Below are 25,976 nucleotides of genomic sequence, written 5' to 3'. Positions count from 1 at the left end.
TGTGTGTGTTCATGTGGGGGCTCTATGTGTGTGTGTTCATGTGGGGGCTCTATGTGGGGGTGTGTGTGTGTGTGTTCATGTGGGGGCTCTATGTGGGGGTGTGTGTGGGGGGTGTGTGTGTGTGTTCATGTGGGGGCTCTATGTGGGGGTGTGTGTGTGTTCATGTGGGGGCTCTATGTGTGTGTGTGTTCATGTGAGGGCTCTATGTGGGGTGTGTGTGTGTTCATGTGGGGGCTCTATGTGGGTGTGTGTGTGGGGGGTGTGTGTGTGTGTTCATGTGGGGGGTGTGTGTGTTCATGTGGGAGCTCTATGTGGGGTGTGTGGGATGTGTTCATGTGGGGGGTGGTGGGGGAAGCGCCGCGACGGAAGCCGGGCGGCCCCGCTGCTGCAGCACCCCCGCCGCAGGCACGGCTCCGATGGAGCGGCCTCGCTGCCGTGGCACCACAGGGGGTGGCGCTGCTACCACGGCGCCGGCCGGGCGGCCCCGCTGCTGCAGCACCATTGCCGCAGGCGCGGCACTGACGGAGTGGCTTCGTTGCTCTGGCACCTACAAAGTTGCCCACCACAGATAACGGAACTTTGTGTGCGGCACGCGAGGCGGACTGCTGCATCGCAAGACCGTGAGAGGTTGCAACAGCTTGGGCAGGCCTTGATGCAGCAGTGGATAGATCGTGGCTGATTATGTTTGTGATGTGTGCATGAGTGTGGTTGTGTGTGTGTGTCGGGGAGCGGTAGTGTAGCGGTTAGTGCGCTGCGCTTCGACCGGAGTTCGATTCCCGCTCATGGCCAACATCGGTGACGATTATCTGAACCGATCCTGGGCTTCCCCTAGGTCGACTCAGCCTCAAATGAGTACCTGGTGCGGTGTGTAATAAACATCGTCACTGGGGAGACAAAGGCGGCCGTGGGTGGTTCTGGCCACCCACCCCCTCGTGTGCCGTTCTGGCCTTTATAGGTGCTTGCTAACAGCACTTGCCTCAATAGTCTGTTAAGGCTAGACGGGGGATCTTTGTCCTTGTCTTTTTGTGTGTCGGGGAGCGGTAGTGTAGCGGTTAGCACGCTGCGCTCCGAACCCGGCGACGCGAGTTTGATTCCCGTTCACGGCCACAGTGACGATTATATGAACGGGTCCTGGACCTCCCCTAGGTCGACTCAGCCTCAAATGAGCACCCGGTGCCGGGTGTAAAACATCACCACTAGGGAGACAAAGGCGACCGGGTGTGGTGTTGGCCACCCACCCCCTCGTGTGCCGTACCGGTCTTCAGAGGTGTTCGCTAACAGCACTTGCCCCAACAGTGTTATAGGCTATATGGGGGATATTTGCCTTTGTGTAGGGAATACCTTTGTGTGGTCGTTTAAGGCTGTGTTTTGTGTATGGTGATACTTCTGTTGGCTCTCTGGTTACAAGCGGAATGATGGAAAAACATCATTCAATGGTCTGGATGGCGCAAAACACAAACTACTCATTAGCACCGTTGTGGAGAATATAAGAGATCAGCAGACAATGTCTCCCCCAGATGTCTGTCTCTCGACATAAAACATATAAAAGTATATTTTAAAAACATGCAACGACCTCACGGTCTTCTGGGGTTGCCTAACTTCAGCAAGCATTGACCCAAAATACAGTAAAGCAAACTCTGGACCGGTTTCGACAGTGTGTCTCATCGGCAGTGTCAGACTTGCTAGAATCAATACTGCTGAATTGCCAGCCAGATCTATTTTGGATAGTGAAGATTATGCAAACTGATTCACATCAATGCACAAGAGAAGTTTGGTGAGTAATAAAATGTATATTTTAATTCAATCACCGTCAATAGGTGTCTCTGACGAGCAATGATAACAAAAATACATATGTATGTTGAATTTCTTTCCCACCGTACGTTGCCAAACGTGCGAATCGGAGGTGCATATACATACATACAGGACATACAAAAACAATGACCCCATGAAACGTTTTTAGAACTGCTCTCCAGATCACGTCATCTAAAATAAAAAAAACAGTTTTGTGGAAAGCGTGTTTTTTTAGACTTTTGGTTTGCTCCTTTGACTATTGGTTCTGGAGATTTAGGCTACAAAGTAAGACGCACGGCATCAGTGGCATTAACAGTGCGGTGTGTGTGGCGATAACATTAGGGCTCGGTGTGTTAAGAAAGGCATGAGATCAGTGCCTTGCACTGACGTTTTGGAAAGGCAAATGTTTATCCATGCAAACAGGTGCAAGGCAGTGGTTTTGCTTAGGCCCCGGGTTCGTTTGGGGTGCCACGGTGGTGAGATGTTATCTCCCTCGCCTGGTATGCGTGTCTCTCTCTCTCTGGTCGCGTCGATTTTTCTCCGGGTCCTCCGGGTTTTCCCTCCCCACCATCCCTACCGCCTCCCCTCCATCCTTGCCCCCTCCCTACCTACCCCCTCCCCTGCATCTCTACCCCCTCCCCTCTCCCCTCAATACCTACCCCCTCCCCTCCATCCCTACCCCCTCCATCCCTACCCCCTCCATCCCTGTCCCCTTCCTCCCCTCCATCTCTACCCACTTCCCCCCCCCCTCCATCTCTACCCCCTCTCCTCCATCCCTGCCCCCTCCCCCACTCTTCCGCCCACCACCCCTCCCAGCCCTCCCAGGTACAATTACATCGCCATGAACCAATAAGCACTAGGGCGCCATTCCTTATCTTTCGCGCCGACAAACAGTCGTGACTCACGACCCCCCATATAAGACGCCTGGCTATTTAAAGAGCCTTAACAAGCAGCTGATAACGTGATCCCGAGCGGCTGCTCTTCTTAGCTTGAGTTGCCCCGTCGTGTTTTGCAGGTGCAGTAGGAAGGAAGGCGTGCGGAGGACAACATGGCCACGACTCGGACAATCCACCTGCAGCTGGACAAGGTCCTGGAGGAGGTCTTCGTCCTGGGCACTGAGCTGGTCATGGACATTTACCAGTGAGTGACGCATGGAGCTGTGTGTGTGTTACAAGTGAGTGATGCATGAGGCTGTGTGTGTGTACCAGTGAGTGATGCATGGAGCTCTGTGTGTGTACCAGTGAGTGACGCATGGAGCTGTGTGTCTACCAGTGAGTGACACATGGAGCTGTGTGTGTTACCAGTGAGTGATGCATGGAGCTTTGTGTGTGTACCAGTGAGTGACGCATGGAGCTGTGTGTGTAACAGTGAGTGACACATGGAGCTGTGTGTGTACCAGTGAGTGACGCATGGAGCTGTGTGTGTGTTACCAGTGAGTAATACATGGAGCTCTGTGTGTGTGTACCAGTGAGTGATACATGGAGCTGTGTGTGTGTACCAGTGAGTGACACATAGAGCTGTGTGTGTGTACCAGTGAGTGATGTATGGAGCTGTGTGTGTGTACCAGTGAGTGATGTATGGAGCTGTGTGTGTGTCACCAGTGAGTGACGCATGGAGCTGTGTGTGTTACACCTGTAAGTGATATATTTGAGCTGTGTGTTGAGCAGTCTTAAAGTGGTCGAACAGAGCCGGTATACACCTGTAACACTGTTTTGTTGTCGTTACCGCGCACCTCCGATTAGCGCGGTTGGCTACGTACGGTGCGAACGAAAGTTCAACATACATATAACTGTTCCCACTCCGATGCAACGATGTTTCCGCAGAGGGGAAACTGACAGTTAACGGTGGGAGGGCTGTTGTGTGACAAAGTGGTCTCATGCCGGAACTTTTACATTTACATTTTGACCTCTGATTGTTGTCATAAAGACATGAGTGGGCACGCCACCACACCCGGCCTTCAAGGGGAGTGTAGCTGATCAGGTATTTTCATCATGACTGCCTCCCCTAGTGGCCACCGATCCTGAGAATTATGCTGGAAGTCGTGGGTTCAATCACGACTCTGACGCCTGCCGTATATTTGGAGTTCGCGTGCCTCTCTATAGAGATGTTAACTACCTCGCCTGGTATACAGGAGGTCGTGGGTTCAATCCCGACTCTGACGCCTGCTGTATATTGCGAGTTTGCGTGTCTCTCTCAATAGAGATGTTAACTTCCTCGCCTGGTATACAGGAGTTCGTGGGTTCAATCCCGACCCTGACGCCTGCTGTAAATTTGGAGTTGGCATGTTCTCTGTTTCCGTGGTCGTGTGGATTTTTCTCCGGGTCCTCCGGTTTTTCCCTCCACATTTAGAAACATGCGTTTTAGAGTATTTGGCTGCTATAAATGTACACGTTGATAAGCCACTTCGTTTAGATATCAATTGTGGCCAGGTCGTTACTGAAAACGAGTTCCATATCTCAGTGGGCCTTACCTGGTTAAATAAATGTAAAAAAAATGTGTCATTTTTCTCCATATGTTTACACTACATATACCAACGCCCTACATTGTCTTCATTGTTTGCCCACCTACAGGGCGAGCAATAATACGCGCCAAGGACCGTAGTGGGATGGTAGTTGTAACAACGGCGGTGTAGCTATCGAGTGTGCAGGCATTGCCACTGCACCCGGGGGCCCACGGGCCGGAGGCACTCAGGTGCCAGCTATGAAGAGTGGTTTGCAGTTGGACAGCGTCCCCCATCGCAGTAATCTTTATCTCAACCACTATCACCGTATGTACAAATATATAATGTACAACTATATATTATAATAGCTATACGGGCAGTCCTCGGCTTACGAACCTAATTCGTTCCTGTGACCGGTTCGTAAGTAGGAACACAATAACGGATTATTATATGGTCGGTGTTATGAAGTGTGTTACGGTTTAGCAAAACGGGAAGCATCGTTAAACTCAATTAAGAAACATTGTACATTTGCACGTAACACTGTAAAATAATACTGTGTAGTAAATCTCCATATATATAAAAGGCAAAGTTGTGAATTTGTGTGTCTGTTCAAAATGTTTAGCGTACTTCCCGACATACAACAAACTGGAAATTTGCCATGTGGGTACTTTCCAGACTGTACACCATGCAAATATTATTTAAAAAAAAACATTTTTGGGGGGGAGCTCAATAATGCATATATTTTTCGCACGGCAATTGAGCTGTGACGTCAATCTGTCACGTGACCCGCGCACCTGGAAGCGTAATGCATTGTAGTGTAGTGGTTAGCGAGCCGCGCTACGAACCCTGCGACCCGAGTTCGATTCCCGCTCACAGCCACCAACGGTGACGATTATTTTAACCGGTCTTGGGCCTCCCCTAGGTCGACTCAGCCTCAAACGAGTAACTGGTGTGGTGTGTGAACATCTCTCTTCTAGTCTCTCCACTGCTAGCCTGCCTGTCACGCTCCGCTCGCTTTGCTCTCTCTGCTGCTGGCCTACCACTACACACTCTGATAGCTTCCCACCATACACTCCGCTAGTCTCTCCACTGCTAGCCTATTACTATACACTCGGATAGCTTCTCCACTGCTAGTATCTCACTATATATTCTGCTAGCTTCTCTACTGCTAACCTTCCACTATATACTCTGCTAGCTTATCCACCGCTAACTGTACGCTCTGCTAGCTTCTCTACTGCTAGCTAGACTCTCTGCTAGCTTCTCTTGTCTTTCCTCTTCTCCGACCAACTCAACTCTTTCTCCCAAACTCCCGTGTATATAAATCCCTCTTCATTAACTCCTCGTGAATTAAGCAGGCGACCTACAGTCGCCTAACGCCCGTGGCTTCTCTCGTTATCGTCTCAATCTCCCGGTCTGCCCGGCGTCTTTTCCCCGCCATGCATCTTAAAGAGCCGCCTCCTTTCCGTTTGCTCCCTCTCACCACCGCACCTGGCCGCCCCGATGCGACCTCTCAGTGTCTGTCACCCGCACACCGCTTGCAAACCCCACCCCACCCACTACACAAGTGACACCTCTCCCACACTCCCACTTCTCCCGGTAGTGCTTGTTGTCTGACAGCTGAAGTAACTGAACTGTGGCTCATTTGAAGGCCAATTTCGACAAATTATTATCGAGGTTCCCTAACCCCCCGTTTCCTATGCGTACGTAACATTGTCAGTAGACCCCCCATACGTAAGTGTACGCATTTGGGTTAACCACCCCCTCCATGTGTACGTACTAAATGGATGGCCCCCAGCGCAGCGGAGCACTAACCGCTACACTACCACTCCAAACAAACAAAGTTCCCCCGTATAGCCTGTAACAGACTGTAGGGGCAAGTGCTGTTAGCGAGCACCTATGAAGGCCAGAACGGTACACGAGGGGGTGGGTGGCCAGCACCACGCCCAACCGCCTTTGTCTCCCCAGTGGCGATGGTTACACATCGCACCGGGTACTCATTTGAGGCTGAGTCGACCTAGGGGAGGCCCAGGACCAGTTCAGATCATCGTCACTGGTGTTGGCCGTGAGCGGGAATCGAACTCGGGTCATCGGGTTCGTAGCGCAGCGTAGCGCTAACCACTACGCGACCACTCCACACTCACTTTCACACACACGTCCACATACACTCACTTTCACACACACGCAAACGCTGACTGCCAGCGTGGGGCCAACTCATCACCTCGCGAACGATCGCAACTCTGAACAGCATGGTTCCGTGGTTCAGTTTGCAATTGCGAGTTCACGTTTTAAGTCAAAGCTATTTTGAAAAATATATTTCATGGAAGCTGGTTTGTAAGGACGGGGTGTTCGTAAGTCGGACGTTCGTAATTAGTCTTCGCCAGTAGTAGCTAGTTTCTGGCTGTCGCCTGATGAAGCTAATTGTAATTACTGGCGAAACGTCGTACTCAGATTGTAAATCTCATGGCTTGGCTCTCCAACACGCCGGTGTGCTGTACTAGTGACGAATTGGCCACGTTCTGTTTACGTGACAACCCTTACTAGTTGGCTGTGTCGGGTGGTCGCGGGTTTTAACGACACAACATTTATTATGGATGATTGGTCGCGAAAGCCTATTACGTGTTAAATAATTGCTATAAAAAGCGGCGCTATTTGAATTTAGATACGTTAAGATCAGACATTCCGTTCACCAGCTGCCATACCTACACCACTAAATAATCACTAAAATAAACACTTTAAAACACAGCACATATTTCACGAATCAGACTCAAAGTCCGATCGAGAGCTCAAGAGACGCAAGTCGCGAGTGTGTGGTTATGGGTAGGTGCCCTGGACATACGTGCGATGGACTTCTTTCGCACCGTACGTAGCCAGCCGCGTTAATTGGATGTGCGTTGGATACATCCTTCCTCCTGAGTGCTAATCTGGAGATGTATTGTTGAGAACTATGGCAGTGGAGTTCACCTTCACAGCACTCTTTACTTGGGTAGGAGCTCATTGTGGGGACTGGTGACGCAGTGGTTTGTTTCACCGCATAAATGAAACCGCTTATCTGAGTTTGATGCCCAGCGACAGCTAACGTCAGTGGTGAGTAATCATAACTCTACCGGTCCTGGTTCCCGCCTTTTTTTTTAATTAACCTGCACTCACAAGCGTGGCGAGATGTGGTCAAACAATCACCATGACTGACAGGGCCTGGGGCGGGCCCTTATTTTGTAGTGGCTTAATTTAACGAGTTGTAGCAGAAGTCTCTCTCGCGGGAAAGCAGAGGTGATAGATGTGCACAACACAATAGAAAACGTGGGTGGGGGGGAGTTGGTGGGTGGGTGGGGGGAGTTAGTGGGTGGGTGGGTTTGGATGCGTGGATTTTGGTGGGTTTGGGTGAGTGGATGGGTGGGTTTGGGTGGGTGTGGAGTCTTTTGGCGCTTGAACATGTAGAGGTGTGTGAAGGGAATGTTCGGTGACCACCCTGAGGGGGTCTTCCGACGGGGGAGAGTGGGAGAGTGTATATATGGATGGGGGTGGGGGCAAGAGGGGGCGGGGAGGAAGTAATCAGAATTCTCGGGGGGAGATCAGGTGTATAGTGGAAGGTGGGTGAGAAAGGAACGCGCCCTATAAACCATACTAACATCCACGTGGCTTTGCGTTTTGGGATGACAACCTCTCCTCTATTCTGGGACCTTCTTATCTCAACTGGTGGCGGTGGGGGGGTTCCCCATCTCCCTTGGCCGCTCCCGTCTCCCACCCTCCCAGGACCTCTCCACCTTTCCTCTCATTTAAAAATAAGTTTGACGAGATTCTTGCTGTACACGAAAACAAAGGCCCGCTGCAGAACTTTGGGGGCGACAAAAAAAAACAACCGCTACGCGAATATTCGCCAGGCCCCATATGCCCAACGCGTCCCGGTCAACGAGGGGGGCAGGGGGACACTTTACTCTAATTTTAAACTTCGGAGGTCGGAGGGGGGATACCCTGACCTTAAATACCCTTTCATTGCCTTGTGGGACAAGGTGTTCATTGCCCGCGTGAGCCAGCAGGGTGTAACGCCATTTGCCCCCATGGGAGGCGGTGGCTGGCGGGGGGTCATGGTCTTTCCAGTTTTCCAAGGATGGTTTTCCTGGGCTAGGATGGTGAATGCTTGGAGTCGGGCGTGCTGGTGTTTTGAAAGGGTTACTCGGTTTCAAGCCCCCCCCCCCCCCACAGGGCAGTTTCAATCAATGGAGAGAGGTTGTTGCCACATTTGTCAAATGTCACCTTCTGGTATAAATTTGGGATGCCCGGGCATGACCAAAACCGCGCGTAAGTGGTTTTGTATTGTGCCTGGGGTACATGCTGGACAGTCGGGAGGGGTTTGCCGTGAATTTTGCCCTGTTGTCATGTATGTGCCATGCATGCATTTTAACTGTAAGAGTTTTGAGCGGTATTGATCTTGGGCCGGATTCTCGGGGCTTTCCAGATTTGGGACAATTTCAGCAGTATGATGTCTGGGGAGAGAAGGTTGCTTCTGTTCCATAGTTTCCGAATTGCTGATCTGGTCCCAGCACCTTCCTTGCCCAGCAAACGGTAAGACTTTGATAATCTATACGTGGGCCTTGGCTCTTCCAGACAGTCTGTGATAGGGCGGTGGCGGGGGGGGGCGTCTAGGTTTCTGTCAGGGGCTTTGTTTTGGCGTCCCTGATATAATACAGTAGTCCCTCGGTTAACGGTGACATCGGTTAACGTTTTTTTTATCGGTTGACATTTCGTCTCCCATAGGACCCCCGTGGTTTCAACTGATGTTGACATTTTGATTAACGGTAACGTTTACGTTATGCACGTGGGCCGCCAATTTCGGCTAATCCGAGCGCTCGTAAGTTGGCAGAGCGTACCTCAGCCAATCAGCGACGCCCATTTATGAGCTTTTAGACCTCGACTGGCTTTGTTTACATGACGTTTTCTGTTTTGGCAGTGGAAACGTCTCTCTTGCAGACTTATTTTTCAACTGCACAGTTATTTCGATTGCCAGTAGTTTTCATGGAACGAATGAAAAAGTAAGCCAAGGGAGTACTGTACTATTATCTTAAGATAACTATTGTTTGCTTATGTAGCCAGTAAAGGCTTATACTATGGGATTTGCACATAATTGTGGGCTCAGAGGTATTTTGCAGCTGTTAGGATGTTTAAATTCACAGCCAAATCAGTGACTGATAACCAAAGAATGTGAATGTGATCGTAAAAATGATTCATGGAAGACACGGGTAACATTCGGTGAGGTATCGCGTTTACATTCACAACACCCTGTAAACAATGCCACATCACCCCCAATTCGGATCGATTCCTGGCATTGCACTCGACACCTCTAAGATACTCCGTGGACTTTCCTACCTCGCCCCTGTCTCAGCCCACTTTACTCCCCCTGGAGTGCTCTCTGCTCCAGAAACGAGGGCCTTCTGTCCGAATCCCTAAATAAACCTTCATCGAATGGGAGGGCACTCGTTTACTCTGCTGCTGCCCCCCGCCTCCCCGTGGCAGCCTTCACGTGGCCCACCCTGTTGAGTGAGAAATCACGACGAGTGCCATCAACAAGGCGACCGAATATCGATGATCATCGATCTCCAGGTCTCCAGAGCAACAACACGAGCCCCATGATTTGGAATTCTTTTATTTTTCCCATCCAAACTGCCATCACCGTTGCCCGGATTTGTCAGGGCTAGAGGCCTTCCTCATTTGCCGAAACGAATATCTCTCTCTCCCAAAAAAGTGTGTTCATTTGACCATCTACCATAAGATCATTTGTGACCTGTGGAATTTAACCCCTCTGCCTGCCAACATTTTTTTTAATCTCCCCCACCCCCCCCCCCCCCCCAAAAAGCTCTGTAGACGTGCATGTCGTCCCCATACTTGTACAACACCTTGAGCAATGGTCACATTGATATGCTTTGTTAATCCAAGTAGAATTTTGTTATACTGTTTATCCGGAGTAACCGATTTTGAGTAGGGTCACCGATTGCGTTCTTGGATGGCCAGAGGAAAATGCCAGATGAGTGCTGATTTTTACACACTGCACCTCATACTCACTTGAGGTTGAGTCGACCTAGGGGAGACCCAGGACCCGTTTCGGATAATCATCACTGGTTGTTGGCCGTGAGCGGGAATCGAACTCGGATCTCGCAGGTTCGTAGTGCAGCGCGCTAATCACTGTGCCACCGCCATAATCACCACCACTCCCCAGTTCCCCTCTATGGCCCTGGCAGGGGTTTCCCTGCTGAACATGTTAATCATTTACCGGTGAATATACAAGGCGCCCAAAACACTGAATCTTTATAGTGTTTCTCAATCGTCTTTTGCCCACGGACCACTTAGCCGATGCAAACATTTCCGTGAACCACACAGCCTTCCACCGCTGGTGACAAAACGCATTCACTCCTCTCTCTAAATACCACGAATACAAAATTATTCATAATACCGGGAAAAAAACACTTTTTTCTTTGACGCAGCTAAGGGTGGCAATTTAATCCGGGTAGTTTACCAAAGTTCACTTTATATTCTTAGCTCTTTCGGTAAAGTTACGTTGAAGGGAAACAATAAAATAATAAAATATATAAAACAATAAAAATTCTCACGACGTTTCGACCATAACACAAACGGTCGTCATCACGTTTGTGTTATGGTCGAAACGTCGTGAGAATTTTTATTGTTTTATATATATTTTATAATTTTATTGTTTCCCTTCAACGTGACTTTACCGAAAGAGCTAAGAATATGAATTACTGCAGTCACGAAAGCTTTAAATCAAAATTTAACGTCACTTTTTTAAAATGAACTATCTAAAGTAAAATATTAATTAATGTACGAAAGAAAAGGTATAATACATCGTCATTATTGTCCGGATCTACCTGTGCATGTGCATCAACAACTACCACAGACCACCTGGAGGATCGTTGTGGACCACCGGTGGTACCGGAGACCACACTCTGAGAACCACCAAAGCTCTCCCATAATAAATCTCCCCCACCACCACCCCGTAACCATGATAACAAATACACCAATGTGGGTAACCATTCTACATACTCTTGCACGCCCACGGATGCTGCCTTGTGATTATTGTCAACACACTGGACTAGTGAGCTAAGGTCACAGCAGTTGAAACAACGCTGCAAGTCGCTTAAATCTCCCCCCCCACCTACCAACCCCCCCACCTCTGTCCACTCAACAGCATAAATGGGTGCAATAACCGTCTGTCAGCAGGTCACGTGTGGTGGGGTAAGGGGCCGTCCATAAATTACGTCACGCACTTAGGGGGGGGGGTCAGACATTTGTGACGATGTGTGACGAGTGGGGGGGGGGTTGAGAAATGTGACGTCACATCAAAATGCGCAACTTTAAATAAATATAGAATTGTTATAACAACACTACTTGTTATAACAACACTTCTACAACATCAGAGTGCAGCGCCACATTAAATACGCACTACAATGTCAATAGTTTAAAGCGATTTGAAGCATGTTTCATTTTCGAAATGGAAATATGGTTTTGGGGGGGGGGCAGAGCTTTGTGACGTCATATTTGAGGGAGGGGGTCTGACTTTTTGTGACGCCGTGTGACGAGGGGGGGGGGTTAAAAATCATCCAAAATTATGGACGGCCCCTAAAGTGTGGGTACTCCCGTGCTCTTCCAAGATGTCTGCCCATCGTGGAAGAGAAGCCCACGTGCCCTCGAGTGGAGAGGTCCTGTCGTCAGCAGCGGTCAGAATCAGAAACTTTATTATCCTGGAGGAATCCGATGAGCTAAAAAACATTCTTTTTTCACAGATATCCAGGAGAAAGCAAATACAATGTGAGTAAAGCGAATGCAGGGCAGCATCAACTTTGCACGAACGCAATTCGTATATACCCAGGGCTCGGCAACTTTTCAAAAAAGAAGAGACATTTTTGTTTTGTCTTTGACCAATATAGTTCGAGAGCCGTTCGCACTCTGAGCTCCTTGTTACACACAAACACAGCAGCAGGTATACAGGCAGATGACAACCACATTGTGACTTAACCAAAATAGGTGATGGAATAAACTGCGTTTATTTAGTTTTTGTCCCCCTTAATGACACTTTAACAATACAGTTTGACGTTTGTACATTTCACCATCGCCTAGATATTCCAAAGTGACCCATTCCCTGCCATACTTAATCAATTATCTTTACGTTCAATTACGTTTAAGGCCTACTGTCTATTTTACGGCCGCCCGCAAGGGGGAAGCCAAAGAGCCACCACATGCGACTCCGGAGCCACAGGTTGCCAACCCCCCCTGGTATAACCCATGGCGCTTGGCCATCTGCAATGATTCCAATCGTCCGCACATCCCCAGTGATTTGTATACGCTGTAGATGTAGCAACTCGCAGAGAACATTCTGGTTCAGAAGTGCCCATCAATGGCCGCACCACAGATTTGTTTGGGTTGTCGGTGGGCACTTCTGAACCGGAATTTTCTTTGTCGCCAGCAGCGGTCAGACTTGGAATCTTTATTATGCTGGAGGAATCCGTTGAGCTATAAACCTCTTTTTTCACAGATGTTCAGGAGAAAGTACATGCTTGCGCGAGGAAAGAAAAATGCAGGGCAGCACCAACTTTGCATAAATGCATTTCGTATAACCCATGGCGTTTGGCCATCTGCTCTTATTCCAATCATTCGCATATCCCCAACGAATTGTACACGCTGTAGATGTAGCGACTCACAGAGAACATTCTGGTTCAGAAGTGACCACCAACAGCCGGCGGAGTTTACAACCGAACGATTTGTGGCTCGTTTCATCATCTTGTCTCTCTCATGCGCATGTGCAACAGTGAGGAAGGGGTCGGCGACGAAGTGCCCTTGGCTAAAGGTTCAGAACGCAGTGGTCACCACATGAGAGACACAACTCAATAACTGTGCAAGTTTACCCGTGCCTATGGTTCGGTGCCCAGGGCTCCCTCTCCAGATGTGAATGCTTTTCCCCACAGCTACGCAGAGTGGTGCTGTTTCCCGAGGCCCATTCATTGCTATGTTCTATGTTTATGTACTGTATGTTGAACTTCTTTAGCGGCGTACGTAGTCTACCGTGCTAATCCGAGGTGCGGGGGAAGGACGACCCACTGCACACGCAGCATTGATTAATATGGACTGGGACTTGGGGTGGGGGGTACTTTGGTGTCTGATTCACGCTGCTGTCACAGAAGCGTTGCCAAAAACAAAAAAAAGGTCACACGTTGCAATGGGGAGATGGGGGGCAAGCAGTTTGCAAGCAGAACAAATTAACCGATCAAATGCGAGCCATAGCCTTAAACCATAACCAACTAGGCAGTCAACCACAAGTACTAACCTTAGGTGCACACAACCTACGCATGCATACACATATATACAAAGACAAATATGCCCTCTGTAGCCTTTACCAGATTGTTGGGGGGGCAAGTTCTGTTGATAAGCACCTCATGAAGACCATCATGGCGCACTAGAGTTAACTATTAATTTGTATTTTATTTTACCAGATCAGGCCCACTGAGCTGCATAGCTCTTTTTCAGAAGCGACCTGACTACAAATGATAGATCAACAAAGTATCATTCACGTGGAAATGTATCATAGTCAAATACTCTAAACGCATGTTTTTAAATGCAGCTCAGAGTTATGTTGACTTAACAATGGTTGGTGGCTGTCACACAAACCTGCTTTGCATGTGTCTGAACTGATAATTATAAATTATAATGGAGATAAAGTGGCCACCAAAACGGCTGCATTAAATGTGCTTAGACATCTTAAATAGAGTGTACATACTGCCAAAAATGAGTTTCACAACTCCCGTAGAGATGGCAGTGGTGGCAGATCCGCTCACATGCTGGCGCAAGAGGGACTGTGGCAATGCAGTGCCACGATGGGACGGTGAGGCCATCATCCAGCAGTGGATAGATAATGTCTGACAATGCAATCCGAGAGATAAAATAAACGTGACTTGGCATGTTGCAACTGATCCAGTAGGGGCTATTTTGAGTGTAAACGACAACCAGTGTGTAGGACATTTAATTTATGAAAATTCTGACAGACTACGTGTATTCAAAACAGTACAGGGGATGGGTTTTTTTTTGTGTGAGAACTCTTGCTTATACGGGCGCCGCAGTGGCGAGATGTTAACTTCCTCGCCTAGTATACGGGAGGTCGTGGGTTCAATCCCGACCCTGACGCCTGCTGCATATTTAGAGTTTGTGGTGTCTCTCTCCCCTTGGTCGTGTGTTTTTTTCAGGGCCCTCCGGTATCTGGCTGCTATAAATATCCACGTGACGATCAGCCACTTCATTGAGCTATCATTTATGACCAGGTCGCTTCTGGAAGAGAGCTATATATATAGCTCAGTGGGGGGCCTTACATGATAAAATAAAACAATCGTTTAGTTCAGTATAATATTTTGGCAATGCAGCAGATTTTGTTTAGGATTTTACCGTTCAAACTAATGCCAAGGAGTAACGCGTTTGGGATGCTGTACATTCAAATTGCCCCCCCCCCCCCCCGCCCATTCCTAGTGTGGCACCGCCGGGGGCAAAGAGCTTCTCTGTGAGCGCCAGCGTGGACGTCACGTGCTGGGTGAGCACGCCGTTCAGGTCGGCGGCTAACGACGCGCGCGGCCGCGTGGCCGTGGGGACCCAGGTGCACGCTCAGGTGCTCACGCCCAGCCAGGAGGTTGGTGACAAGAAGGTGAGAGCGTTACGCCGCGTGTGCATGCGTGCGTGTGCGCGTTTGTGTGCGTGTGTGTGCACATTATGGGGGCACGGCTGGTGCATTTGCCAGTCATCTCAGTCGGTCAACTCATGGCACCTGGGTCTGTCCAGCGACCCTTCGACGCTTCACGTGGCCTCAAAGTGCACCTGGCCTGGCACAGGCGCCGTGATGACGTCACCACCACTTAGTGGTGAATGGTGGTTGTTGTGTGTGGGTGTGCATTCTCAATTCGTGGGGGGCAGTGGCGCAGTAGTTAACGCACCACACTACAAACCCGGCGACCTGAGTTCGATTCTCGCTCATGGCCAACACCAGTGATGATTAATGATCTGAACCGGTCCTGAACCTCCCCTAGGCCGACTCAGCCTCAATGATTACCTGGCGCAGTGTTTAAAAACATTGCCACTGGGGAGTTAAAGGCGGCCAAGCGTGACTTTACCACCCACCCCGTCTTGTGCCTTGCCGGCCTTCATAGGTGCTCGTCAATAGCACTTGCCCCAATAAGTCTGTTAAAGGCTATATGGGGAATCTTTGTCTCAATTCGTCCACCACCACCCTTTATAACCATTACTACCACCACCTCCACCAGAACTGATTCATCTGCCACTACAGTGAAGGCACTTAATCACGACCACGAGCAACAACACCACCACCGTATCTGCCACTGAATCCATTTACTCTCCACCGTGACCGACATTGATATCCCTGCCACACCACTCTCGTCCGTCCAAGTGCACATGACCATTACCACCAACACTCCTACCACCGGCCACTGCCGCAATCATCACGATTGCATTCACGGGATATGCCCAGGCAAAAATGAGTATTCAGAAGAGGGATGGATGCTATTTAGTCAACATATCAGAAATACAATGGAATAATTATATGTGATGGCAATAGAACAGGTGTTAAGATGTTCAAACACCAAATAGATACCTATTTCAAGGAATCAAGTCTGCATTAACCACACATACTTGCAAACAAACATGCTCTGATAATATATACATTGTCTTTGAAACAGAGTGGCCTACACCAGAGATGAGGGTTTTGTATCACGTTAATTCAGGTCTCCATTACCCCCCCCCCCCACCGCACGTGGTACTCATCATCTTTCGGTTTTGATTGCAGATGTCCGTGACCTTTTACGGAGAAAAGGCTGACGTTGCTCTGGCCAAAGCTCGAGTTTACCTGACGGCTATTGGTGAGATGTGGTCGCTGAGTGTCGTCACTCCTGCGTTGTGTCCTTGTGCGAGTGACGACGAGCATGATACTTTTTTTGCATCAAAATTCAGGACCTATGGAACACGAAAATATGATTAAATAACAATAACACCCAACACCAACCATGACATGAGCCCCTATCTAATTTGTGTAATTCTAAACCCAAAGCCTAAAACATTATTCTTGACACACAAGTCAGCTAACATGAGTCCTCATCTTAATAACTAATAAAGTAGAGTCATACAGTGGTGTTTCTTCCCATTCAATCCCGGATTCACTCTGATAGTCACCCAGAGCTTTTCGGCGATATCGGGTAATGACAGAACTGTGACGTCACTTCCTGTGATGTCACATCGTGATGAAATGGCGATGGAGGGGGGAGGGGCATTGACTGTAGTATCTAGAGCGGCGTTATCCGATTACCTAAACAATCGAATATTCTAGCAATTTCTCTGCCATTTGGATAAGACCAAAATAGTTGATGTTAAAATAATATTTCTCACTTCTGTTTTCCACACGTTGACACTGAACAGAAGGTAATGGGTGGGGCCACTCATTCCTCAACTCTTGCAAGCAACTGCCATCTCAATCATGATATTCTGTCTCTCAGTTGTAAGCTCTGTCAAGCGCCTTGAGTGAAGGTGCTCTCTATAAATATAAAATTAGATGAGGTGTGATTGACATCATGGTGAAACCCCCACAGCCACAAACTGAAATGTTCACAAAGCACTCCGGTGTCTGTACACAGGAGTTAATTGGGCATCTGATCATGGTTGAAGGTGGTTTAAACATATCGTGAACTTCAGAGATTGTACTCAATTTTTGAATGCACCTACGTCGCTAGTTGTGGAATATAAAGTAAATAAACCATGGTCTGTTTCAACGCTTAAAATACCAATACAATATGCTCTGTCAGTCTGAGAGCCTTTTGTGTTTTAAACTGAAACTAAACTTTTTATGTTATTTTACCAGGAAAGGCCCATTGTGCTATATTGCTTTTTTCAGAAATGACCTGGCGACAAATGGTAGCTCAACGAAGTGGCTTACCATCAAGTGGAAATGTAAAGCAGCCAAATACTCTAGACGTGTGACGTTGATTCTAAATGTGGAGGGAAAACCCGGAGGACCCGGAGAAAATTCCATGGAACCACAGGGAGAACACGCACACTCAAAATATACAGCAGGCATCAGGGTCGGGGTCGAACCCACGATTTCCTGTATACCAGGCGAGCTGGTTAAGCCAGTAAGAACTAAACAGGTTTCAACTTTTAGTGCCACTTAAAGTTAATAATTGTTCCTGCAACGTTACAGTGCTTAGTAAGTAGTGCTTTTGTAATTCAGATGCACTATGTGACTGTCATACATTGAGGGAAAAATGTATTTGATCCCCTGCTGATTTTGTACGTTTGCCCACTGACAAAGAAATGATCAGTCTATAATTTTAATGGTAAGTTTACTTGAACAGTGAGAGACAGAATAACAACAAAAAAATCCAGAAAAACGCATGTCAAAAATGTTATGAATTGATTTGCATTTTAATGAGATAAATAAGTGTTTGACCCCTCTGCAAAACATGACTTAGCACTTGGTGGCAAACCCTTGTTGGCAATCACAGAGGTCAGACGTTTCTTGTAGTTGGCCACCAGGTTTGCACACATCTCAGGAGGGATTTTGTCCCACTCCTCTTTGCAGATCTTCTCCAAGTCATTAAGGTTTCGAGGCTGACGTTTGGCAACTCGAACCTTCAGCTCCCTCCACAGATTTTCTATGGGATTAAGGTCTGGAGACTGGCTAGGCCACTCCAGGACCTTAATGTGCTTCTTCTTGAGCCACTCCTTTGTTGCCTTGGCCGTGTGTTTTGGGTCATTGTCATGCTGGAATACCCATCCACGACCCATTTTCAATGCCCTGGCTGAAGGAAGGAGGTTCTCACCCAAGATTTGATGGTACATGGCCCCGTCCATTGTCCCTTTGATGCGGTGAAGTTGTCCTGTCCCCTTAGCAGAAAAACACCCCCAAAGCATAATGTTTCCACCTCCATGTTTGACGGTGGGGATGGTGTTCTTGAGGTCATAGGCAGCATTCCTCCTCCTCCAAACACGGCGAGTTGTGTTGATGCCAAAGAGCTCCATTTTGGTCTCATTTGACCACAACATTTCACCCAGTTGTCCTCTGAATCATTCAGATGTTCATTGGCAAACTTCAAACGGGCATGTATATGTGCTTTCTTGAGCAGGGGGACCTTGCAGGATTTCAGTCCTTCACGGTGTAGTGTGTTACCAATTGTTTTCTTGGTGACTATGGTCCCAGCTGCCTTGAGATCATTGACAAAATCCTCCCGTGTTGTGCTGGGCTGATTCCTCACCGTTCTCATGATCATTGCAACTCCACGAGGTGAGATCTTGCATGGAGCCCCAGGCCGAAGGAGATTGACAGTTCTTTTGTGTTTCTTCCATTTGCAAATAATCGCACCAACTGTTGTCACCTCACCAAGCTGCTTGGCAATGGTCTTGTAGCCCATTCCAGCCTTGTGTAGGTCTACAATCTTGTCCCTGACATCCGTGGAGAGCTCTTTGGTCTTGGCCATGGTGGAGAGTTTGGAATCTGATTGATTGATTGCTTATGTGGAGCAACAAGCTGAGATTAGGAGCACTCCCTTTAAGAGTGTGCTGCTAATCTCAGCTCGTTACCTGTATAAAAGACACCTGGGAGCCAGAAATCTTTCTGATTGAGAGGAGGTCAAATACTTATTTCCCTCATTAAAATGCAAATCAATTTATAACATTTTTGACATGCGTTTTTCTGGATTTTGTTGTTGTTATTCTGTCTCTCACTGTTGAAATAAACCTACCATTAAAATTATAGAATGATAATTTCTTTGTCAGTGGGCAAACGTACAAAATCAGCAGGGGATCAAATACTATATTTCCCTCACTGTAGTATAATTAGCATATTAATAATTTAGTTTGCAATAATATTTTTAAAATATCAAATGAAACACATCATTACTTTAAGGACATTTGACTGAAGTTTATTGTTTACATCAGAAAGGTGTTGTCAAGGCGTAACAATTCAATATATCATTTTGGTTCTTTCGGTAAAGTCACGTAGAATGGAAATAAAATAATAAAAATAAAACGTAATAAAATAAAATTATCACGACATTTCGGCCACAACACAAGTAGCCTTCTTCAGGTGAAGGAACAGAACTGTCAGGACGACATGGACAAAATTATTCACTTATATTTAATAGAGAGGAAAAGAGGAACAGAGGAAGTTCATTGACCTGGACTCGAAAGTGAGATATTTAAGATCTGGCCGTGCGATGGTGACGATGCTGTTGTTGTTGCTGTTCGATTACAGGCCTCTCCCTGGATGTGGACTCTGATCGAGATGGCATCGTAGAGAAAAACCACCCTAACAAGGTAAAGCGCTTGGCAAGGAGTGTGTGCGCGTAACCTCCGAGTCATCGTCGTTGATCCTGAGCCCCCTGTATTTTTCTTCTCCCCACGTACCTCCACCCTGTGTCACACCTCCTCCCTCTTGTCTGCACATCTCCTGCATCGCCGCTCCCTCTGCCCGGCTGCTGCAGAGCACACTCATCCATTGTCCTCTGTAGCCTCCTCAACCACCTTTCGCCTTCCCCAGATGGGGAGAATGACGATGATCCGAAATGCCTCTGCCGCCAGGACTCTGCACACGGAAAGAGACCAACGTTACCCTTCATACTCCGATCCCTTCACTGGCACACCCTCTGTCCTGAATAAACTTAAAGAGATCACCCCCTCCCCACCCCCCTTCCCCTCCTATCCCCCCCTCGTCCCTATCTTTCCCCCATTACCCTCTTCCTCTCCCTGTATAAACATTAATGTCCCCCCCCCTCCCCCCGCTGGCGTTCCCCACCTGTGTGGGGTAGTGTGCCCAGTTTTTTTCCGCACTTCGCTAGGCCCCTGTTGCGCCGAAAACTCGGGGCTGCTGTTTGTAGAATTTCTGTTCCACTCCCCCCCCCCACGACTGCGTTTTGGTGATCGGCGCTTTGTATGGGGCTCGCGTTAATTAGTTTTTTTGTTGCATTGGGTGCAATTGTGAACGATCGCCATATCAGACATTAGTACATCTATAATGCAGGTTTTTTACAGTTAGATCGCATAAAGATATTAATTTCGTTAAACCCGCCTTCACCACTAACCCAAATAACCTGTATTATGGATGATGTTGGTCGTGAAAGCCTACATGTTAAACATTAGTACATCTAATCGCCATTATCATTGGCTCACTACAGCTCAAAGATTCAGTCCCTACAAGGCGTGTGGTAACGTTAGAAAATTTCCCATGTGTCTGTGCTCGGCATTTGAAGGCCTGAAGACCGGAATTGGTGACTTTGCCGACAATGTGTTCATCAGGGAGGCAGTTCCAGATCCGGACAGCAGAGTGAGGAAGAAGGGAGCTTCTGTCCAGGGAGCATGCTCTGGCAACTGGGGGGGGGGGTGGGGTGCAAGGGCTTGGCAGGGTTAACAATATAAAAAAAATAGAGGTCACCCTCTGTTTCTCTGCAACGGCTCACTCCTGCCTACTCCCTTCTCGTTTCATCTCACCCTGTCCACTCCCTCTCACATGCTCGTGGTTTTCTGTCAAAGCCCAGCTAGGTGGACGGCCGCTCATTATCCTCTTCTGCCCCCGTCATCAGTGGCAAGATGCTAACTCCTTTGCCTGGTATACAGGAGGTCGTGGGTTCGATCCCGACCCTGACGCCTGCTGTATATTTGGAGTGTGCGTCTTTCTCTCTCTCCCAGTGGTCGTCTGGATTTTTCTCCGGGTACTCTGCTTTCTCCCTCCACATTTACAATCGACTTGTGTTTGGAGTATTTCGCTGCTATAAATTTCCACACGATAAGCCACTGGGTTGTGCTATCATTTGTGACCAGGTCGCATCTGAAAAATAAGTAAATACCTCGGTAAGTTTTACCTGGTAAGATAACATTTTTTTGACTTATTGGTATATTTTTTACTTTACACTCCTATCGTGTTTTCCTATTGTTTGTTAGCTCATCGGATTCCTCCAGTATAAATACACCTTATTTGTATAGTTTTATAGTTCATAGGTCATTTACGAGCAATTTTAATTGGTAAGTTTGGACCGTGACGCCGGCACACGTGTCCCACTCCGTTTCGAATCACGTCACGGGATCTCGAATGTCCACCACTGTGAAGCAGACGGCCCATTGAGTCTCTGGTTGATACACCCCGCGGCGTCATCCAGGGTGGCCCCTGGGCTCGAACCGTGCGCATCTGCAACAAGCGGCAAACGCGCGAGTGCTCGGCCCGCATCGTCATCCCCAGAGCGTGGCCGCGGTCTTCGCTCACCGGAGGGTGGCGGTGTGGGGGGGCGTTGTAGAAGCTACGATGGTTGTCGTTCTGTGCCCGTGGCGCTGGGCGGTGGTGCAGTAACGGTTTTGCGCTATGCCTCGCAACGAACCCGGCGACACGGATTTTATTCTTGCTCATGGCCACCAATGCCGGTGACGATTATCTGAACCGATCCTGGGCCTCCCCTAGGTCGACTCAGCCTCAAATGGGTACCTGGTGTGGCGTGTAGTAAACATTGCCACTGGGGGGCAACAAAGGCAGCCGGGGTGTGGTGCTGGCCATCCACCCCCTTGTGTGCCGTTACAGTCTTCATAGGTGCTACTCGGGAAAAGTACTTGCCCCAACAGTCTGTTTAAGGCTATATGGGGGATCTCTATCTCTGTGGTGCTGAATAGTAGTGTAATGGATTCTGTTCTTTGAACCCGGCGATTGGCGTTTAATTCCCACTGTGACTGCCACCAACACCAGTGACGATTATCTGAACTGGTCCTTGACCTCCCCAAGGTCGACTCAGCCTCAAATAAGTACCCGGTACGGCGCGTAAACATCACCACTGGGCAAGACAAATGCGGCTGGGGCATGATGCTGGCCACCCACCCCCTCATGTGTCGTGCCGGCCCTTCACAGGTGCTGCACGCAACAACAGCGCTTGCCTTGACAGTATTGTTAAGGCTACATGGGGGGGATCTTTGTCTTTTTCTCTGTGGCGCGTGAAGGCGACGTGGAAGTGGGGACCCAACGGGCATGGCGCCATTCTTCTGGTGAACTGCGACAAGGAGAGGGACTCCACCTCGCCACCCGACAACGAGGACCGCTACCTACAGGGGGCAGCAGGTGCGCGGCCGCCACTCCATGAACTAAATTGATAAACTAAACGAATTTTTATTTTAACAAGCAAGGCCCCACTGAGCTGTATATAGCTTCTTTTTCAGAAGCGACCTGGCATTCACAAATGACGGCTCGACGAAGGTGGCTTGTCATCACGTGGACATTTACAGCAGCCAAATACTCTAAACGCATGACGTTGATTTGAAATGTTTGTGGGAAAAACCAGAGAACCTGGAAAAAAATCCACAGGCGACCAAGGGGAGAGAGAGAGAGACATGCAAACTCCAATCTCCACCTCACGCACCTCGCTCTCTCCGTGCTCCTCATTGACGACTTGCTGAGCGTTTTTATTCTTTAATAATACAAATGCACAAAAAATGTGTGACGTGTGACATGCGTAAACGCCCTCTAGATCAGTGGTTCTCAACCTTCGATTGGCTACTTCTGTGACCCCCTTGTTGAATTTTGTTTCATACGAGCACAAGCCCCTTGCCCCACTTAACATGGTTCTGAGAAATAAATGTACGAATAATGGACATCAATATTTGAACCAGTTATCCATTTTGCGAGGTATCCTAACTAGGTAGTAACTGCAAGTGTATAAAAGAAGAAAATTAAACGGACGCTGTGCAACGCGCGACATAATTTGTTCGCGCTCGCTGGTTATCTTGGAAACCCACATTGTTTACGATCGGTGAGTTTAGGAAGGTCTTTTAAATCGTTTTGGGTTACCATATGGAATTCAATTTCATCTTACTTATTTTATATTGGCAGATTCATCTTAGATTATTTACTCAATGACTCTAATTGATAAATCACCTCAGGTACCCCCTGGGACATTCCCACCTGTACCCAGTGCGGGATTATCCGAGGAGCATGTGTAGCTACACATGTAGTAGCTACACGTGCAGTAGCTACACGTGCAGTAGCTACACATGCAGTAGCTACACGTGCAGTAGCTACACGTGCAGTAGCTACGGGCCCCGCACTTTCAAGGGCCCCGCGCTAAATGCTTTGAAGCTAGCAATTCCGGTTCAGTGATTCTCTATTATTATAGTACTATACCGCCTTCAACTATTGTGAACGACTAGGTGTTTAAAGGTTAGCGATTTGTCGTATTATCTGGCTGTATAGCAAACGAAAAAATACAATTGCTTTACTATGCAAGTAAAAAAAAAGTTGTTTTCATATTTAGGGCCCCTTTATAGCATATGCTACAGGGCCTGCACTAACTTAATCTGGCACTGCTTGTACTTCCAAGTACCCCCCGGTATGAGAACCACTGCTTTAGAAGGGCTCCCCCTAGAGGGGCGAGAGGCCTTGGGTGTCGACGAAGCGTCGCGGGAGCCATGTTGCGGTGCCCACAAAAGTGGAGGGAAACTGGGAGGAGGGAAGACCAGGAACGAGGTTGGGTAGACGCAGTGGAGAAAGAGAGGAACGAGAAGAGGGATTGAGATCGAGTGAAGCTGCGACGCTGGCTTCAGAAAGAGAACCTTGGCATAAATATGTTGAGCCTCATAGTCGCTAATGAGCTGACGGGTTATGATCGCCGTGTTACTAATGAGCTGACGGGTGATGATCACTGTGTCACTATTGAGTTGATGGGTTATGATCACCGTGTCACTAATGAGCTGACGGGTGATGATCACCGTGTCACTAATGAGCTGATGGGTGACGATCACTGTGTCACTAATGAGCTGATGGGTGATGATCGCCATGCCGCCACATGTGACCGTCCCCCGACAGACCTGCAGGACATGTCGCCCATGCTGGTTCGTACCCGAGGCCCCGCCAAGCTGCCGCCCGGCTACAGCCTCCAGCTGCACAGCCTCGAGTCGCAGCACGCTGGCGTTTTCCACATACCCGGTGAGAGGCTCATCGACCCAACGGTGCACTGCGCCACAGTGGCTAAGAGATGTTAACTACTTCACCTGGTATACAGGATACAGGAGGACGTGGGCTCAGACCCAACCCTGACGCCTGTCTATAATCACCTTACACGGTGGCTAGGAGATGTTAACAACCTCGCCGGGTATACAGGAGGTCGTGGGTTCGATCCCAACCCTGACGTCTCTATATTTGGAGTTTGCGTGTCTCTCTGGATTTTTCTCCGGGTCCTCTGTTTTTCTTCCCTCCACATTTAGCATCAAGGTGTGTTTAAAGAGAGATACGGTCCGCCAGTTCATTCCTTACGACTCACGACTTCACTTCATACATTCTGTGTAGCTGCGTTGCTATCTCCTGGTTACCTGGCATCTCAAGCCTATGGTAGCTGGTATCCTGAGGCAGTCATCAATCCAAATACAAGAAATCCTCACTAAGCGCGAGTTCTGGATTTGCAAGTTTCACATATTCGCGAGTTTCTAAATGTATCCATTTTTCCCTCTTCGCGACCCGCCGGACTCCAGTATTCGCGAGTGTGCGTAGTGCCTATAGACCATCGGCACTAGGGAGGTGAGCACAGAATGTTACTACATTTGAAACTGTCTGCAAAGATCAGGCATGCCCCCTCGGCTGCCCACGTAGTCCTCACGTCTTGCAGTAATCCCGCTCTAAACTCACTCTTGTGGATTTTTTTACTTCATATACGTACTTATACCAAATGTATAAACGAGTCGACTGTCCGGTCCATTAAAAAGAACGCGAATGCAATCAGGGAGAGTGTTGCGGCTCGTGCTCCCCAGTGCTGAACTGATAACAGCTGTACTGCGTTGTTATCAAACGCCTGCATCTCTCGAGGAGATCACCACCACCTCTATCGTCGTCAAATCATCATCATCATCATCAAAGGAAATTTAAAACAAACACGTCGTACTTCTGAATGTTATTTATTTATTGTAGTCATAGTTATTAAACACTTACCATTTCCTCCCTATGTTCACTCGTTCCAGGAACTTCACCCCACTTTTCCCCCACTGGAGCAAAGGTTTTTCTGCATTCGCGAGCATTTTCAAGAACGTAATCCTCGCAGATAGAAAGGGTTTTACTGTACTCTCCAGTCTGAATCCTGCTCTTGATTCTGAGATCGGACGACCATCACAAGCTTGTAAACGTGACGGGGGACATGTCAAGTGAAGGACACTCGCTGGTTGACGCGTTGTCGGTGCCTCGGTGGTGTTGAGATCTGAGCAAGGTGATAGGCACGGAGAGCCATTCGCTGGGGCCTGGCAAGTCGAGCTACTTGTTCGAGTACCCGGGTCGTGGCGGAGAGGTTAACCTCTTCGTGGAGGGGCTAAGCTTCCCGGACGGCGACTTCAACGGATTCGTTCACTTCCACCTCAGCCTCCTGCAGAGCATCCTACCGGTGAGTGGGCATCAGAACCAGCAGCAGCAACCGGGCAGCAACTATCCCCGTGCATCCATCTTTCTTGTCGAGGAGCATAAACCATCGCGCAGACTCCGGTCATCCTCGCAGCAGTCGGCTTTTTGGCTGGCCATCGAACGTTGCGATTTATTTTTTATCCAGCTGTCTGGACACATCTTGATGTCAGTGATCCATCTACGGGAAGTGAAGTGGGATAGGCTATTCTGGCAAATGGCGCATGATGCTGGATGTAATTACCAGTGAAACATCGTAATCAAATTGTAAATCTTCTTTGGTTCTTTCGGTAAAGTCAC

The 25,976-nt window shown here is 48.4% G+C and overlaps 1 protein-coding gene across 3 annotated transcripts in view; it reads left to right on the top strand.

Moving 5' to 3' along the window:
- Positions 1-25,976, top strand: part of LOC116951142 (protein-arginine deiminase type-2-like) — a 62,914-nt gene that overhangs the window by 5,749 nt on the left and 31,189 nt on the right. The window contains exons 1-8 of one of the 3 annotated variants that reach the window (XM_076073432.1): positions 2,539-2,616; positions 2,807-2,931; positions 14,747-14,918; positions 16,071-16,143; positions 19,527-19,588; positions 22,247-22,364; positions 24,105-24,224; positions 25,481-25,662. In XM_076073432.1, coding sequence (XP_075929547.1) covers positions 2,840-2,931; positions 14,747-14,918; positions 16,071-16,143; positions 19,527-19,588; positions 22,247-22,364; positions 24,105-24,224; positions 25,481-25,662 — 819 coding nt within the window. In that variant the 5' untranslated portion in view covers positions 2,539-2,616; positions 2,807-2,839. The other 2 variants (XM_076073433.1, XM_032969599.2) reach the window with 2 other exon arrangements.

This window comes from Petromyzon marinus, chromosome 42 (genome assembly GCF_048934315.1).
Source record: "Petromyzon marinus isolate PM22_M1 ecotype Great Lakes invasive population chromosome 42, UKy_Petmar_22M1.pri1.0, whole genome shotgun sequence".
Classification (NCBI taxonomy): Eukaryota; Metazoa; Chordata; class Hyperoartia; order Petromyzontiformes; family Petromyzontidae; genus Petromyzon; species Petromyzon marinus.
This window is presented reverse-complemented; position numbering and strand designations above follow the sequence as displayed.